Source organism: Labrus bergylta, chromosome 19 (assembly GCF_963930695.1).
Source record: "Labrus bergylta chromosome 19, fLabBer1.1, whole genome shotgun sequence".
Classification (NCBI taxonomy): domain Eukaryota; kingdom Metazoa; phylum Chordata; class Actinopteri; order Labriformes; family Labridae; genus Labrus; species Labrus bergylta.
In genome coordinates, this window is record NC_089213.1 from 24,044,715 (window position 1) to 24,063,539 (window position 18,825).

General features: G+C 40.9%; 1 protein-coding gene across 3 annotated transcripts; it reads right to left on the minus strand.

Annotated features, from left to right (window-relative positions):
- Positions 1–1,768: 1,768 nt before the first annotated feature.
- Positions 1,769–17,776, minus strand: trim46b (tripartite motif containing 46b). 3 transcript variants are annotated; one of them, XM_020640254.3, is made up of 12 exons: positions 17,362–17,776; positions 14,042–14,303; positions 13,185–13,374; positions 12,553–12,751; positions 11,594–11,740; positions 11,113–11,208; positions 9,022–9,275; positions 8,144–8,265; positions 7,079–7,417; positions 4,802–5,031; positions 4,116–4,183; positions 1,769–3,200 (listed from the first exon to the last, which is right to left on the minus strand). In XM_020640254.3, the coding sequence occupies exons 1-12, from the start codon at positions 17,452–17,454 to the stop codon at positions 2,756–2,758; spliced, it is 2,445 nt and encodes an 814-aa protein (XP_020495910.1). In that variant the 5' UTR covers positions 17,455–17,776; the 3' UTR covers positions 1,769–2,755. The 3 variants fall into 3 exon arrangements, with proteins under 3 accessions (XP_020495910.1, XP_020495911.1, XP_065804371.1); XM_020640255.2 differs by lacking the exon at positions 17,362–17,776 and adding an exon at positions 16,486–16,740; XM_065948299.1 differs by lacking the exon at positions 17,362–17,776 and adding an exon at positions 15,556–15,574.
- Positions 17,777–18,825: the final 1,049 nt, after the last annotated feature.

Genomic DNA, 18,825 nt, shown 5'->3' on the forward strand with positions numbered 1-18,825 from the left:
ATTTTAGCTCCGAGATCCTTCATAAATTCTGATGATATACCCCCCCCCCCCCCCCCACATCCTCTCCCTTCTGAACTATACTAAATGATGATCATGGAGATTATGTATTGGTTAATTCCTGCCAGGTCTTTAGAAGAATGCCCATGCTGTGTGCTTAATACTCAGTGGAGGGATTATGCAGACCCCTACATGTGGTGTTGTGGCTGCATACCTCCAGTCAGACTAAACCCAATCTGTTACAGATTTGGACTAAAGAAGAGAGGTGCAGCAAACACAAGGGGGTTGGGCAGGGCGGTGCGGTGCTGTGTTCATGCTTTACAGTAAATTCCACTTCTTCTATATCATGAGGGATTAGAGTTAAACCTCCCTTTGGAGGTCGTATTTTTATCTGTGTGTATAAGGACGTATAAAAAGAATCTTGGCTTGTTTCAAGGCTATGTGCTTTAATATTTTTTTTCCTTCTCAATACTCCTTTTTTTATTTTCCCTTTGTGGTCGAAACAAACCCAATCCCCCTTACAGTTTCCCCTTGAATGTGGGTCCAATTAAACACACATGTGGACTTTCATATTAAAGCTCATAAAAGGTAGAACTCCAGCTATTTACATTACATTTACATATGAAATGCTAAGTACCTTTACATGTGGGGTGTTAATATCTCTATCAGAATCAGATGACATCACTATTCATTATTCTCACCCCAGGCGTTTCGATGATAAAGTCTCACTTAGTCGGGCAGGACTTTTGATACACGTGAAATCATATTAATCTATGATTTCCTGCTGGAAAGGGCAAGAATATGCAGTTGTCTGTCAAGTCTGTTTTCGATTCAATATTGTGATTAGCCAATAGATGGCGTCCTTTGCCCTCATGCTGTGTGATGTTAACGAGACCTTAGGAGTATATAAGTATTTGTTGTCTTTTTCTGTGTGAAGCTTTCACTTCTGGATAGAAACTTGAGTTTGATTTACTAGTTCCAATACACATACATCCAAACGTGAAACATATAAGAGACCATTTGGCAGTAAATACTTTTCTGTGGAGCTCAAACCTTGGCATGAATTGTCTAGTTTCACTTCATAATGGATGTCTAGATCAGCCAACATGTGTTAAAGTGTGTCTGCTGTTGTAGTAGTTATTTATAGCTATCAGTGACCTCAGAGCAGGAAGACATATATGGTTAAAGAAAAAGATCTCTGTAAGAAAACTGAAAACAGAAGACTGAAGCTGTACGGTAAACTGGGAAACTATTAACAAAAAAAAAGCCTGACAATAAAGATCCATACAAGTAGAATTTCCTTTGTCAAAGCTATCAGCAACCAACGTTCAGTGATATACGTGGTTAAAGGAAAAAGATCACTGTGAAAGAAACACTTAATGGTTTTGTTAACTAGGAACCTAATAACAAAACAAAGGCAGGTGATATATACTTTGAATATCAACTAAAGTCAAATATCCATCAAAGCAAATCTGTAGTTGAAGAACAAGACTTGGAAATGAGGCGATTTTTTTCCCGTTTTTCCAATTTTTAACAGCACACTTCAAAATCTGTGCCTGCCAACATCCCATAATGGAGAACAATTTGTGTGGAAAATGGGTCCAACTATTCACCACAGAAGAATTCTAACCATTACAAAAACTGCAGTGTGAAGAAGAGCCAGGAGGTGCTCTGCTATGTACTGCTGCCCCCTACTGATGAAATAGCAGTATTGAATGTTGCTCTGAGTGAGCAGAGCAGAAGCACAATTCAAACAGAAACGAGGACAAAATGAAACAGAAGGTGTTTATTGTAATTTAAACAATTTGCATTTATTCAGCTCATTTCCTAAATCCAGTTTTCTTTTGCAAACATTCTGCCAGCAGGTGAAGTTTACATGAATCTACTCTGTTAATCGTTTCATTACAAGCGTTGCTCATTAACTTACAATCAAGCGAGGTTAAAAAAAACAAAAAAAACTACTGTTTGCGAGAGGAAACAACCTTTTACTGACAGCCAACGAGTCAATGCTGTTATCAGTCAAACCACACACGTACTCATGCACGGAGGAAAGTAAACACACACACACACTCAAACCCACACACACAGCCAGCAGGCTCTTGTATTTGAAATACAAAGTAGCACAAACAGAGCTGCTGAAACTAGTGATTAGCTGTGCAGCAGAGGTATAATTGGAGCCTGTAATTACAGTATTGCCTCAATGTTCCTCTCTACCTCTAATTTACCGCATTTACATCCCAGAAAAACAATAACTTTGGTCGAGATCGTAACGCGTTAATCACAGAAAAGTGTTCACCAACAGCAAAGGAATCTGTGTTCTCATATAGAAAGATTTAAATAGTGGAGGCCTCTTCTTTTTTTTTTTTCTCACATAATGTTCATATTTTTTAAAACTTAAGAGATGTAAAGCTTTAACATTAAGGACATGAAACGACAGAAAGCTTCTACATGAAAGACAACATTGTCTGGTGCTGAATCTACATTAGCTTTATAAATGTAAGCGATTTAGCCTGGCTACAAGTGCAAGCGTCAAAGATATAATTACATATAAAGTGCTGGATATACCAGGCACAAAGCAATAGATTCTGGCCAAACTGCATATAACAAAAATATAAAAAAACTTAATTACATTGCATATTTGTTGCTATAGAAACATTTTCTTGTACAAAGAAAATCGCTGAGATATCTAACTTTCGCTCTAGCTGAGTAAATACATCACAATTACCAATTACATTCCAAATTACCATATGAACTCCGATCAGTTGTTATTCAAATTAGAGGCCCGTGGTTGGATGGTTACCCTCCTTACCGGGGTCTGATCTGCGTTGCGATTGGCTACCAGCTCCTGTAGCTGTAGCGCCCCTCCACCGATAAAACAGAAAGCGGGACACACGGGGCCGGAGCAATCCACGTGACCTTCCCACAAAGGTCGCAGAGAGTGGGCGTCGTAAAAAGTGACCCGACCCTTCTCAAAGTCAAGGCACACGCCTAGCCTGGGCGGCAGCGGGTAGGTGACGCCTGTAGGCGAGGAGGGGCCGTTGCTGATGGGGTCTCTGACACCGTTGCCGTGGTTATTGTTGTTGTGGTGGTAGCTGTGCTGGGGCAGGTAGATCTTCCCCATCCCCATAGTGAGGAAGCAGAAAGGTGGAGCAGAGTCCAGAGCATCTTCTGCTCCACTGTCATGGCCGCTGTCTGGATCATAGCTAGGGAGAGAGGACAGTTTGAAAAAAAAAAGAGCATGAACACAGTTATAGATGAGTCATCTCCTTACTTAGCTTTCCTTATTTTAATGGATTAATTCTGAACCTTCAGTCAAGTAAAGCCACATTGTGAAATGAAAGTGTGAGATCTGACAACTTATAGATAGATAGATAGATAGATAGATAGATAGAGAGATACTTAATTGATCCAGAGGGAAATTCAAAGCATCCAGTAGCAGGTTACAAAGACGTACATGACATGAAACATTTGCTACAAATTAACCACAAAGCTGGACCCCCCCCCCCCATACATATATATATTAACCTGAAGAACACCCCTAGATGAATCAAACTTAAACTGTGCAATTAAAAATAGACTTATACAAGAAATGTACAAAACCCGTGCAGGGATAAAAATATATCTGTAATTTAAACAAGAACCTATAAACAAAAACAAAAAATCTGTAATTAAACCTGAATATAAAAAATAATTTAAAAAAAAAGTGTTGACCTTCTGAAGTTGTGTTGTTTATATATGTACAGCAATGTTTAAAAAGAAGATAATTATAAAAACAGACATTAAATAACAGGCAGTGCAAATATTATAGACACCTGATTTGTGACCATGAACTCCAACTTAACACTACTTAACACGAAAATATATCCAACCACCCGTGCACCCTTTAAAATAAATGTAAAATCAAAATGCAAAAAACCAGAGCAAATCAAATGTATATATTTAAAGAAAGTACATTTCCATTCAAATTAAGTGTAGAAATAGGGTTTAAACAAAAAGTATGTAAGTTTGCAGAGTACAGAAAGGCAAACTCTCAATAATGTACATGACTTCCTTGTGACTTTCCTCTACTAACACACTGCTATTTATTTTATTTTTCCACCAGTTGTTCAGTTACTCACCGTGGACTCGCCATGTCTTGTGGTAGGTGAAACCACTCCTGCAGTTTAGATTCCAAACCAACTCCAACCTTTAAAACACCAAAAAACACATCATTTGTAATAAATTAGACATTCCTCATATAGAAAATCTTTACATGCATGTAGCCTAGTTGTTCACAGGGTGCTGGTGGCGCAGTGGTTAGTGAGCGCGTCCCATATATGGAGGCTATAGTCCTCAACACGGGCGCCCCAGGTTCAAATCCAACTTGTGGCTCCTTTCCCTACTCTCTCTCTCCCTGGTTTCTATCTTTAGCCACTGTCCTATCTCTCCAATAAAGGCACAAAAAGCCCAAAAATAAATCTTTAAAAAGCCTAGTTGTTTACATGTTTTCCTGTTTACTTATTTTGAGTGAAGCAAAGACATGAGAATTAGTATATGGGATGCTCCCGTCTGTTTTTGTATATAACCCAAGGAATAATAAATAATTAGGACAGAAGTCTTACATCTGTAATAATTTAGTCTAAAGACCAAGTCAAAACCAAACCTACCAAGTCCAATAAAATAGATCGATAGATATCGACTGTACAATTCTGGAAAGATCACACCCTTGTACCTTTTTTTTTAATGTTACAACTGGACATCATACTGCAGGCACTGACAGAATGTATTAGTCAGCACATAAGAAATATAACAAGAATGTTCTCACCTTCACAAGGTAAGAGCCTGGCTCCACCGAGCATGCCCAGTAGTGCCTTCCTTGTGTAATAGCCACATCCCCTACAAGGAGGTCTGAGGTCAGGTGACAGGAAGTGAGGGCGTGGTCGGCGGCCTGCAGCAAAGAGAGACCGGGCACGCTACGAGCACAGCGCTGCTCTTTACTGACCACCAGCCGGTCTGCGTGGAGACCCCAGCGAGAGTCCAAGTAGAAGTTTAACACTGTGAGGAGAAGAGAAGAGAACAGCAGAGAAAGGGGGAAGGAGAAGAAGCAGATGTGAGGGGAGACAAAGAGACGGGGCGCATTCAAAGAAGATATATATTAGGGTTTTCAGAAGCGAAAAGGAGAAGTTTGGGAGGCAGCAGTTTTACAGTCAGAAAGCATCGGGGACGAGAGAAACGAGGAGAATACAAATAGAGAGGAGAGACTAGGGAGAACAGAGAGCTGGCATGCACTTCCTCCCACCAGCACTGGCATAAAGTAAGGGACACCGATCCATAAACTGATGACTCAGGGATAAAAATACAGAAGGTATCACAAAGAAGCTCTGTCTGTGGGGAATGCAGATTTTTTTTTCCAAAGGAAGTTCATTTTACAGGGAGAACAGTACAGTACAGTACGTAAGAGCAGGAAAAAAAAAGCCTACATGGACACAAGGAATCCACCAATCACTGAACTGGAACATTTAAAGCCCTGGATCAGAGTCCGATCCATGTTGTTAAGCCTCACGTCTTAACAAATGCAAACCTCATCATCACTCGGACAGATCTCATTAAAGAGTGGGAGGCAGAGGAGTCATGGGTGTCTAGATGTGAGGTGGAAAGAACAGCAGATGCATGGGGATGACCACAAAAGAAAAAGAGATTAGTATGTACTATGGAGGCACAGAGAGGTGATCAAGACTTATGAATGCACGTCTTACGTTCTGCAGGAGGCATGGAGGTTGGCAGCGTTGAAGTAGCGCAGAAGAGGATGACAAGTACAAAGCTGTGAAATGGGAATAAAAGATGAGAGATAGATGCAGAATTAAAGGGGACGAATGTGAATGTGTGTTAAAAGTGGAAGAAGAGATGAAATAATTTAGAAAAAGAAGATGGGTATGGGAAAAAAAGGAACAAAGAATGAATTATTAAGTGCTTACAATGGCAACCATCCTAATGCTTGAATTGTGTCTAATAAAGAAAATAGAAGGTGTGAGGAGATGAATGGTCAGCAGCCTGCTGTATTATTAAGTAGCTGTCATACGCATAACACTGATAGTAGTGGCTATTAATCATTAACCAAAGTAGAACAATACCAGAAGACATTTCTTTTTGTAGCTCGAGGACAAACCTTTAAGATTTTCTTTTGCAGCACAGAAAATGTTTGTATGACTTTCCTGCATGTAGAGTCTGATTTTCATAGTTTTGTCATCTGTTCTGACTGTAACCACGGTGATAACGGAGATCTTGGAATATAATAGGTCTAGGTATAGTTTACAAAATGACAAAACTAGTTCAATTACCATTGTTTGATGTCCATCACATGAATAAAAGCATTTCATTGTATGAATTGAAACCAACACACCTTATTCAAATAATTTTTTTATGGATACATTTTGACACATCTCATGTTAAACGTGGACAAGAAGAAGAATTGTACTTCTGTTTTTAATCAAAACCTTTTCATATAGCTGATCATGCTCTTCTCATTGGGCTCTCTGTAATATTGGGTTTAACTCCTTTTGCATGAAAATGTTTCCAGTATTACTTGTCTGATACATGTGTCAAGGCTGTAAATATCAACTCAGAGTTTTTGACATAAACAAAATGTGTTCCGCAAGGATCAGTTCTGGGCCTTGGTAGTATTTAGATTATTCATCCACACTGAATAGTCATCACAGTGTATGAATATTTGGGTATTTGGCTTGGTGAATCATTTACATTACATTACTTAACAAAGGAAATATTCAGATTTAACAAAAATAAATGACGAAATTATTTACAACACACTGTTACGTGACTGACACATTCATCTTAGACAAATAGACACATTGATTCTGAACCAGCTCCCCTCAGTATGCCTTTTTGGTTTCTTTTATCCGTACATTTTTCTGTACAACGAGGGCAACCTCCTTTATTGAGTCTAAAATAAAGGAAATTGAAAGATGTGTGAATAAGATTTATAAAAGATTTAACTGAGTTGTGAGCGTAACCCAACAATTGGGGATTATCCCTGAGACAAAGTAAAGGTTTATTAAAGGATTATTTACCACCCCTTGTGTCTCACCTGGTGCAGGTGGGGTGTGCAGGTACACCTCCTCACTATACTCCCCGTAGCCCGCCTTGTTGCAGCCTCTCACCCGCAGCACATACACGCTGTCCATCTCCAGCCTGTCAATCACAGCGCTGCTCCCAGTCACTTCATCCATGCGCTGCCAGCCCCAGCGGGCGGCCGACAATCCTCCTCTAATGCCGCCTCTAGACGCACCTCCTGGTACCACACCGCGACGGCGGTACTCGACAGAGAAGTGCCAGGCAGGGGCGGACTCTGGGGGCAGTCGCCAGCACAGGAAGAGCTGGTCGTAGGCCAGGGTACGCTGGGTATCGATCACTGGAGCCTGGGGAGCTGTGATTGGTTTATAAGTATTAGGCAACGCTAGAAGTTAAAAATAATTGTACTGCCAATTGTACTGAGGAGTTCATTGTAGCTTTACTTCTTTTTATCATATAAACATTCTTTAAAATAGGTTAATATAGCTACAAGAGCGTCAAGAGTGAGACCAATGCAGCAATGCAATAAACCTGAATTGTAATCTTTTGTATTCTAACTATTGGCCAGCAGGGGGCGACTGCATCAGTCAGTCAGAGAGCCTGATCACATAGAAATGGTGGAGAAAGTGACCCTACGTCTTAGTGGGGTCACTAACTAAGTAAACACTTAGTTACACTTAAAATTATTTCAGTTTTGTCAATCAGTGGATTTTGATCAGCACATCAGGCAGTAATATTGAAAATGAAGGCTCCATTTAGAGTAAAATTGATAATAAAGCAGGTTCTGCTAAGGTCATGGCTGCCTGTGACTGACAAGTTGCTGTGTTAACAGCCTGTTTAACTGGATAGAGGCAGAGATGAATCTGTCCTGTTGTTCAGATATTGCTAGGTGTTGCCCTAAAAACACAAGATGGTAACAGCTGTCATGTTGGTTATTGTCTACTTAAATTACAGCATATTGTATAACGGAGATTAGACAGTCATCAAAAAGCTCATATCTTCTTGTCCCTTTACTTCTTCTTGTTTTTTTTATCATGTTTTCTTACCCACCACCACCCATCCCACCATTTTCCTCTCTCACCCTGGATGAAGTTCAAATCTGTCAGGAGTTTGAGTTCTTTGGAGACGTCCAGCTGGAAGTGTCTGAAGGATGGATCAGCAGCCAGAGTGAAATGCTGCAGATTCTCAATCCCCTTGCTCAACCTGGTGCAGAGGAAAACAGAGAGAGCACTGTTAGAGGAGTGAGGGAGGACCAATGTTTTCTTTATACTCCCACTGAGAGAGATTGATGGAGAGAGAGCAATTAGATAAGGCTGCTGTCATGCTGTACTTTTCTTACTGCAGTTTTTACATTCCTGGTGAACTATTTCCAGCTATTAATTAGTTCACAATTCTCGCACTAGTGTGAATATAGGAGCAGGACGATGCACTGCACGCTGACTCTTAACAAACTGCCTTGCCCATATTTCTCTTAATGAAGGAATATGTTGCCAAGTTTAAGCTCGAGGCTCACTGATGTGTTTTTAAAGGGGGAGTGGGGAGGGGAGTAGCCTTTTGGGGGCAGCCGTGGCTCAGATGTAGCTAGGAAGTCAACTTTTTATTATTATTTTGCTTTTTGCCTTTATTGGACAGGACAGCTGAAGATAGGAAATGTGGGGAGAGATTTGGGGGGGACAACACAGTAAACATTAAAGGGACGATTATTTAGAAATAGCATCTTTCAGTCAGATTCACCTGCTAAGAGCAAATCAAGTTTTCACTTTTTAGATGATCTTGATCTTTTAGTGACTTTTCACTTGTTCCATCAAGGCATAAAGAGACAGATGACTTTTTTATTTTTATTTTGTTTCTGTAGAAATGTGAAGTGTGAGAACAATCTCTCGTCCCATAATAGACTAAAGCAAAGTCTGTTCCATCAAGACAAAGAGCGATGCCAGAGACAAAAAACAAATGTGAAACCTGTTATGAGTCTGTCGAGCAGCCTGTACAAAACAGGGCTGGTCTGTTTCCTTCAGAAGCTCCTGGGTAAACGCCATGAGCCCCGCGTGTTCCATCAGGCCCCGCCGTTCTGCCACTTGAGCAGCTAACGCCTCGCCTCGTTTCTGCCGTGCTGCCTCCAGAGCCTGGGTAAGCGAAGCGTGGCGCTCGGCCAACGCAGCCGTCAGATCCCTGATGCTCTGAGCCAGCTGCTCTCTGGCTGATACACTGTTTACCTGGTGGGGGACGAAGCAGACAGATGTTAGTATTTCAGATCAACCAGCTGTTTTAGCTGACAGCACCTTAAATTCACATAGACGGTTTTAACACAATGTAAAAAGACAAAAAATTATGAAAAACAAAACTAGACTCCAAACAAGATTCTAATGAACACCGTTAATAAATAACGTGTCTGTTAGATTTTTTATTTAATTTTATTAAAACTTAGAGTTTAAAACAGATACTGCAGTCCAAATTCAAAACATTGAAGGGTGCTGTCTCCCCCATCCTCCCTAGAGTCCATGCTCACTCAGGTCACCATGTGGTGGACACTGTATCTTCAGCGTTTATCCAGCTCTGCATCGGTCTGTAAACCTTTCTGTGTTCTAACCTCTCTCCATTTTTCAAAAGCATCTCCAATATTGATCCTAGTTTGAGCACGTTTCTGCTCGTGGAGCTTATTAGAAACATGCAGAGGCTTTTTAGGTCGGGTACAATCACTTCTATCTGAACCACTTCTCTTGACCGCTTCCATCACTGCAACACCTGTTGACCTGATAACTGCTCTCATATCTGACAAACTGAGGGTCGACCAAAACGGCCGTGTTGGGTCGCCTTAAAAGCGCCTACCTTCTGTGGTCCAAACAAATCCAGAGCATTCAGGAGCAGAATCTAAAGTTAGAAGGAGGACATACTGGCTGCTGCATTGTTGTCAGAGAAGCCAGCACTTCAACATGTTTCCTTAATGTCTGATCATATAGTAAGATACCTTTATCATTTCACTCAGTAAATATCTGACATATTGGACCTTTAACTTAGATTCTGAGTCTAAGTTTATTTGCCTGTAACCACTGAAGACGAGCCTTGCCTGAAATGTCTGCAGTGGAGACAGGAAGTTTAAGATTTTGGCGTGCTGTCCTGAAATACTTCCGATACATTTTTTGGTTGAGGATTCATCGTCCATATAAGTTACTGATGGTGAGTGTTTTTTTGGATTTACCTTGAACTTAGTTAAATCAGTTTTTACTCCGCAGTCATCTGTAATACAAAACAGTATGTGTCTGGAAGGTTACACCTTCTCACCTACTTCTAAACCGTTTTTAATGTTTATATATCTAAACTGTTTTTAATATTTATATGCAGTTAAACATTAAAGATGTTAAACATTAAAGATGTTTAACAAGATCTTTCAAAATGTAATAAATATGACTCTGTTCTTTGTGGAACAGTTAACGGTTAATAAATGATTTATAACACTGTGACAAGGTTTTTAGTAAATCTGAGATTAGTGTTTTTATTATTGCAAAAAATGAGGCTGTAACTTGTAGTGTGAAGCATCCAGAACCTGGGCATTAAAGATGGAGCTTAATAAAATAACATAGCATCACAGTTATTATATAATTATCTCTATCTTAATATAAGCTATTCATTAAATTTGAGTTTTAAACCATTAAAATGGCTCATACATGATTTACTAAACATGATAAAAAATGCTGTGTGTAATTAAATATAATTGGCTATGACTGCAGCTCTGTTAAACTGTGTTATAAATCCTTAACTAGCTGTTCCTATTCCTGTTGAAGGGAGGAACCACAGTCTACTGACAGTGACTGATACTATCATAATAAAGATTAAGTTACAACTACATTTTACTGGGTAAATAGGGATTTAATTGGTGGTGGTGTTTGTCAGATCTAAGGAGGTGTTTCCATTCATCTTTTCCACATTTGAGCAAACAGAAGCGGACTTTTTTTTTTAAAGGGTAAACAACACAAGAGAAGCAGTTCTTCTGCTATTGAGATCCACTTCATTCCACAGTGAGCAACATTTTGTCAGCGTGAAAGTATTAATCACCTCAGTCTGTGTGATGGAACTCTCCAGCTGGGTAATCTGACCCAGAACTGTGTCCTGGTTGGACAGAATGTAGTTCATCTCTTTAGTAATCTTCTCCTGTCAAACACAAAGCAAACACACATTTAAACATGGACTAACACAACCAGACAGATTAATTGTTACACACAGCTTCTTAAACACTCCTCTTCATTGCTCGTCTCTGATATATTAGAATACAATTGAAAATTATATATATTTAAATAACACACTTTTTTAATGTCACAGCATCTCATCAAGACATTTAAAACAACAGTCAGTCACTAACTGAACCTTAACTGATGGATCAGCTTGTGTCATCACTGTGCACTCAATATAACAGTGATATATGACATTTGAATGGTGAGCATAAACCAGGATATCATCTTCAAATCTATGCAGAAGACAACTTTTTTCCCGGACATTTTTGTCCAAGTAAAGGGCCATGTCAGAATCAGAGGGGCACCTTCAGGGCCTGGTATGCCTGGGCCACAGGGAGGACTTTGTGTCCCGTGTGGACACGGCGCAGTTTGCAGAGCGGGCAGAGCAGCCGCTGACACGAGCGACAGTAGAACTGTAGTTTCTCTTGGTCGTGCTCTGGACAAGTCAGAACCTGAAAACAAACAGAAAATAGATCTTAAAGTCTTTATATGTGATTTTTTAATCCAGCAGATGTCGCCCTTGAGCACCAGCATGAAACCAAAACAACTTGCACTGCATTGTTGTGTTAGCATGCTAATGCTAGTGATCTTTATTATGCTGGTATCTTATAGCTGGTGATCTAGAAACACAGTTAAGCAGTGAGTACAGTATGTTATTCTTCTTTTCTCTAGTCCCTCAATTAAACAACTTTTATACACGAGGGGAGGAGTCAGCCGGCCGTCCTGGCGATGTAAACAAACTGAAGATAGGACTCTGAAAACTCTGAAAGCATCACAGACAGTGGGACTCGGGTGTTACACCCATTGTAGACAGTCATGACTCACAGAGTTATTTTCAGAGGATATACTTGATTTATATTACATTGAAGTGTAAGTTAGTCAAAAAACGTATTCATGAAAATATCAAATTTTTGTATCAAATTGAAACAAATTATGAAGTGAAAAGGGAAAAAATATTCCAGTCTTTTAAACCAATATAACATAGTAGTTGCATTATTCAGCAACCTGATCAATTATATTATCATCTGATTTTATTGATCTATAAAGCATTAGATTTGGGTTCATAAAACATTTTTTTTAAGCTGTTAGTTAAGACGAGACATCCATAAAAAGTTACCTTATTCTGTTGTACCACAGGATGAAAAGTGTTGCTTCAAATAATTGGTCTCAATTCATTAATTACATTTCTTAAGAGGTTTAAAATTGAAGTAAGACATGTTTTTTTTAAATGTATAGAATACTAATGAGTGTCCTACTGTCTCACCTTTGGTCTGAAGTTGAGTGTGGGCAGGATGTGTTCATGTTGTGCCCGTGGCGTCCCCCATGGATGATACAGCTTGAAACACTCGTTGCAGAAATTGGACCTGCAGTCGGCGCAGCCTTTAGTGGCCTCCAGAGCCTGAGGAGGCTTACAGAACTGACACATGACCGCCACACTTCCCAGACTCACTGTGTGTCTGTACCTGGAGCGGGTGGGGGGGGGGGGGGGGGGGGGGGAGCAGAAAGACTGATTAAGCCTACAGCTGTTAGTATGGCATGTTCTGTTCTGATTAAATAACCAAGAGAGATATTCTGACTAAGATCACTTTAAGAGAGTGAGACTGGTTGAATTGGTGATAGTGACCCACAAACTGCTACACAAAGGAGGCACACAGTCAGCCCTGACAGCTACAGTTGCAGTGCACGCTCTGCAGGATTCTTCCACAGCTCAGCTGCTGCTGAATAATTACAGGCAGAACTGGACGTGTTCCCACACCTTCTGTTTTTCAGGCCATCCAAGCACTTGGGGGCAGTATCAATGACTGTCATTTCATTTGCACCTACCTTTGCACGTTTTATTTTTTTATTTGTTGAAGCGTTTGTGCATTTGTGCATGTGTGAGTGTGTTGTGCCTACCTCTCTACTATCCGCTCTAAGGTGAGGTTGCGCAGACAGTCTGTGAGGCCCTTCTCTCCCAGCTCCACATCTCTGCCGCAGGGGACACAGGGGAACAGCATCACCAGGGGTGGGCCCTCCTTGCGGCGTCGTCCTGGATACGACCCATATCCAGGAGACCGGGGCATGGATGGGGAAGGTGGGTGGGGACCTTAAACCATGAAGAGAAGCCAGAGGTGAATAGAATAGAATTACTTTATTGAGCCCAAACTGGGAAATTGTGGTGTTACAGCAGCAGGTTATCAGAGCAAATAAAACATTATAAGATAGATACATAAATAAGCACCTAGAATATAAAAAATAAGAAGAGATTTATACATCAAGGATTTAACTTAACCATTCCTACTGGTTGAGAAGAAAATGAAAAATTAAATACAACATTTATTCAGGCTTGTCACCTGAATGTAAAAATACTTGCTGGAGGTAAGAGATGTACGTTTGCAAAAACAGTGATGACACTGGTAAATGTGTAATATATATATATAATATATAGAGGGTTCTCCAGAGCTGTGCATATTCGTGGCTGTGCAATCAAAGATATATATGTTAAAGTGCAGGAGTGTAGATACGTTATCAGTTGAAACTATTTACTATAATGATGAACAGTCAGACAATGTCATTAACTTAAATGTAAGGATAGTGTGTCAATGGAGGGAGAGAGAAATTAACAGGAGAGGATCTTTTCCCCCAAATGACAAAAAATTCAGATCTAGATGGCTCCATGATCTTATGAAAGGATGACAAGTCCTCACAAGAAATGGAAGACCCCCTTCTCTACCCCGACACAGATCAAATATTGATCAAGGCATATCTCATACCTGCCCGCAGCACGCGGTCGATAGGTCTCTGCTCATGTTTGGGTGTAGGCCTGCGGGCCTGACGGGGTGAGCGCATGTTGGGGGTGGAGGCCGGGGAGTTTGGTTCAGGGGGGAGGTCTGGAGGAGGGTAGCCGTTGGCCACTAAGACCTCGGAGGCACACATGAGGCAAACGCTGTGCTGGCATGGCAGGACCACAGGCTGTTTGACGATGTCCTTACACACAGAACAGTGCAGCTCACGCTCCAGGCTCTTCATGTTGGACTGACAAGGACAAAGAGGTGAGAGGTCAGAATCAGCAAAGAGGGAGGTTTCGTGTATTGTGTATTGATACCAAAACAGGACTTTTCTGTACCCTTGTATGAAAGTTTGAGTGATGCAGCGATACATTATTTCCTTTCCCAAAATAAATTCCGATCCCTAAACTTGACTATTAGCCAATAAGAAGCCGCCCTCTGATAGAAGTGTGACTCAAAAATGAACACATTGATTGAGAAACACTTATCGCTCACATGTTGCTATCTTTGACTAACATGACACACTGTTATTATAACATTATTATTTACCTGAACCTCCAGTTATTATTTGTTTGAATAACCTGATAAATTGTTGTATCTGATCAGTGTGTTGACAAGAATACATGCTGATACCAGACAAAGCATTTTTTGGTGGAATCAAAGGTGGGAACAAATACTAATATGTACAGAAACTTAAAGGTGCACTTTGGAGATTTGATGGTGAAATTTGAAAGTTGGAAGCAGTGAAACAATTCTATTCTGTTTTCTGAACTGAATACACAAACTTTTTTAAAAAGGAAAAACTGGGTCCCTGGACACTGTTTGGAGCTAAAAAGCTACCAGGTACCTTTTCACTATAGCGGGCCCACCACCATAACTTTGCGTGTCATTTTATCTTATCAATTTGTGTATAGAGTTATGAACATATACCACATAATCTGTACACGTCTCCAACTTTCAAATTTCTCTACCAAAACTCCATAGTGCACCTTTAAGAACTCAAAGAAACTTCATTATCTAATAAAGGGAAAGAAGATTCACAAGTGTCATTTTTTTAAACAACATTTTCGCTCACAGTCTTAACTTTGCAACATTTTGCTTTGAATCAAACTATTAACTTCAATAAGTTTATGAATGTGACCAGGCATCCCAGACAGACTTTTTCTCTAACTGGACAGTTTTTGACACATTATGGACACATTAAAAACCACATTTGGAGCATTAGGGCTTCAGGCATTAAGAGAGATGAGGTTAATGGGAGCAGCTGTGCCGGACATGAGACATAGGCCATCATTCTTGTTAAATATGGATAAAGACCAAGCATGAATTATTCAACCAGTGCACAGAGTGCCTCACATGGTGCAGCCCCACATGTGAACATGAGCTCTTAACCAGTTTGTCACACCTTCAGATGCTCCAGGATTTATGGACTTAAAGGCACAAATGACAGTTAAAGTGTTATCAAAAGTTTCACACTCACACAAAGATTTGTTTCTTACTGTTTAAATGAGGACACGAGTAAACCTCTGTGCTACCATCAGGCTGCATGGAGATGTGGGTGGAGATGTAAAGCTGCACCTCTGGAGCAGATATAGCGTGTCACAGTCCGGCTCAAGGACGTGGATTTGACAGTAAAGGACACACCGGCTGTTGCAGATACCTGTGACTTCACAGCTACAATCAGTCTGCCCTGCTTCATGAATTATGACATGCTCAATGGAACATGTTTCCCTCTCCTTTCACCCACAGTGACAGTGAGTGCAGCACATTTTTCAGATTGGCTGGTCAGATTGGCCATGATTTCTTTCGCTCTTATGGATGCCCTTGACACACAATCCTTGACCTGAATCTATTCAACCAGTAGGCCTACGTCCACATCACTGACAGTAAGAGTCAACTTCAAAACCAGGGTGAGGCAGACTGACAGACTGTGCTGCATCTGGGCTTTTGGGATTTTTTGTCACTGTGATGGCACGAGGGTGCAGCAACAGGGCACTTCATCACAAACAGCATCTACATCCCCGATTCTACATGTGGAACCAGGTGATCATATACAGAAGATTACCGCAGTTTCACTTGATTTTGAGAGGCCTCACTCTCATAATGTTAAATAGCTGGTTAGAGACAGAATGAGGCTGCTTCCAGAAAAATGATCTAGAACCAGAATAAGACGGTAAATGGAATAATTGGATTATTAATACAACCTACTTTTCTCCCTCAGTCCCCCCTCTCTGTGTCATTCCCCAATGTCAACTCCGGCCTGCCTTTCTCTCCTCCTGTAGCAATTATTTAGCCTATTGAAATCTCAGGCTAACAGCATAGGCATATGTTCACAACGACGGATAGTAGATCTGTTGTTTCCATCTGTAATAGATGATGCGCACTGATAATGCTGAGCCCGGCGTGGTGATGCGACAGCGCATCCTTACCTTCACCTGGAATCTAGGCGCCATGGCAGCAGACTACGTGTACATTTCCTGAATCAAGAGGCTCTAAAGAAGAGGGGAGGGGTTTCAGGCATTTGCAATGAGTCCCCTCGCGCCGGTGAGATATGTCGTGCGTGGAAGGGAGAGGGTTCTGGTGGCTGATTAACCAGGAAGATGCTAATCCCAGAATGCAGGTGTGAGGTTGGTATGGGTTCTGCCGTGGCTTGCTGTAACCCTCTCCGCAAATATATATTTAACCCTTCAACGACCGCGATGCTACAAGCAGCAGCAGCATCCACACACACACACACACACACACACACACACTCCTCTTTTCCTCACTCTGCAGCAGCCCAAATCCTGCATCTCGTCTCCATGGAAACCACCATCCAGTGAGCCCCCCAAAAAAGAAGAAATGAGCCATTTCAGCCTGCTCACACACTCATTTTACCATTTTTTTTTTTTTTAGAAACACCCTCGTTTCTTATTAAAGAAAGAGCGCGTGTTCTTCTAACTGAAGAGGAGCACGAGCTCTTGCACCGAGCCATTTTAGCACCTCCAGCAGCATCCAGAAAACCCCAATGAACCTTGGGCTATTTATTTTCGACAGCATACATGGGGAAAAGCATCTTATTTCGTTACAGTCAATACATTTCATTTCTATGTTACACCCTTGAGTATGGCTGCAGAGGAAATGTGAGGCCCCTTTATAGGCGACAGAGCTGATGGAGACCGTTAGTGTGTCTGCACATATTCAAATAGCTGCTGATTGTAGTCCTTATTTCTACACATGGAAATATTCGGCATATTTCACTGAGGCTACATCCATCAACAGACACACAAGCACAGACAAATAACTATGGCTGCCAGGCTACTCACACTGATCCGAACCAATGCTTCCATCGTCGATGTGGCTGTTTTCAGATCCATCTCTGCCATTTTAAGAAAATAGCTTCCTCCTGTTTTCATCATCTGGTTACAAACCGCGGACTATTTAGGTCACACGCCATCTGGTGCATATTGTAAAATAATAAAAAAATGTCCAGTAATTTTTTTTTTGTTTTTTTTGCCGGTTCACCGTTTGGAAACGCGTGTTTTGGATTTTAGGCTATTTTTTTTTTTTTAAATACAACGAATCTTGACATTATTACGCACACACCAAAACGGAGGGGGCTGCAAGAAAACATCATTATTTAAAAAAAAAAGAGATCTATTTCTAGTTTTGTTGTCAGTGTATATCCAGGCTGAATCCTAACCGATGCCTGTGGCTTTTATTCCTCACGCAGACATCCCACCCCCCACCCTTTCCACCCCGCACCGGATGCTTTTAAATGATGTGGCACGTGCTGCGGGGCTGAAGTCTAAGGCTGAAGCTTGATGTCAGAGGAGAAAGGGGTAATGAGTGAATTCTCAAGGTCAGGGAGAAGAGGGTGGCAGGGTCTTAGGCCCCGAAGTAGTCTAATTATATGATGGAAAAAAATTAAATGTCAATTACAACAGTTGTTTAGATATAAGGGCTTTTGCTTATACCTATTTAAAAAAAACAAAAACGAACTTACATAAAGAGGATCCAGTGAAGCCAATCATGATACCTTTACTGGTTTTGTACTTTGTTTGTTCCACTGGCGGACTCAAGATGTTTGTGGTGCAGGAGCCAAAATAGAAGCCTTATTTAGAATGCCATTTCAAGGGGCGATAGTTACGTTCCTGTGATATTTCTTCTTCAATCTGAATGTCTTGGAGGAGTAATGGGGGGACAAAGAGAACCCCCCCTCTGTATCGTCTTAGTATTTAGTAACAGAGGCGTTAAAGGGTCGAGACGGGAACAGTGGTAGTGCAGTGCTGTGTGTGTGTGCATGATGTTGGACTGTGTGTATGTGAAGCTCCTGCTGTGCTGAAACACAATGTGAATTCACCCAATGGTTAATAAATAAGGAAACCTGCTCTATGTGGGGAACCAACACACAAGAGTTTTATCTACCACATTGGGCATCCAAAAGGGTATTTCACACATTATTTCAGCAATAAGAGCCAAGGGAAGGTGGATGATTTTTCTCTGCTAATTCCAACAATGAAGATGTTAACAGTTTAGGTGGTGGACATGCTGTGTTGCCACAGTAATGAGGATGAAGAAGATGACTCTCTAAAGAAGCTGCATTTAAACTGTAGCCCTTAGTGCTTATTTTAGCACATTGTAGTAAGAGCTCTGACAATGTTAGCACTGACAAACTCAACCAAAAATATTGTTCATACATGTAGTTAACATGTTTTTTGGCTAGGGTTGCAGTCAGGTTCGTTCAGACAACCAGAACTTTCACTTCCTGAGGAACACCTGTGCTTTTC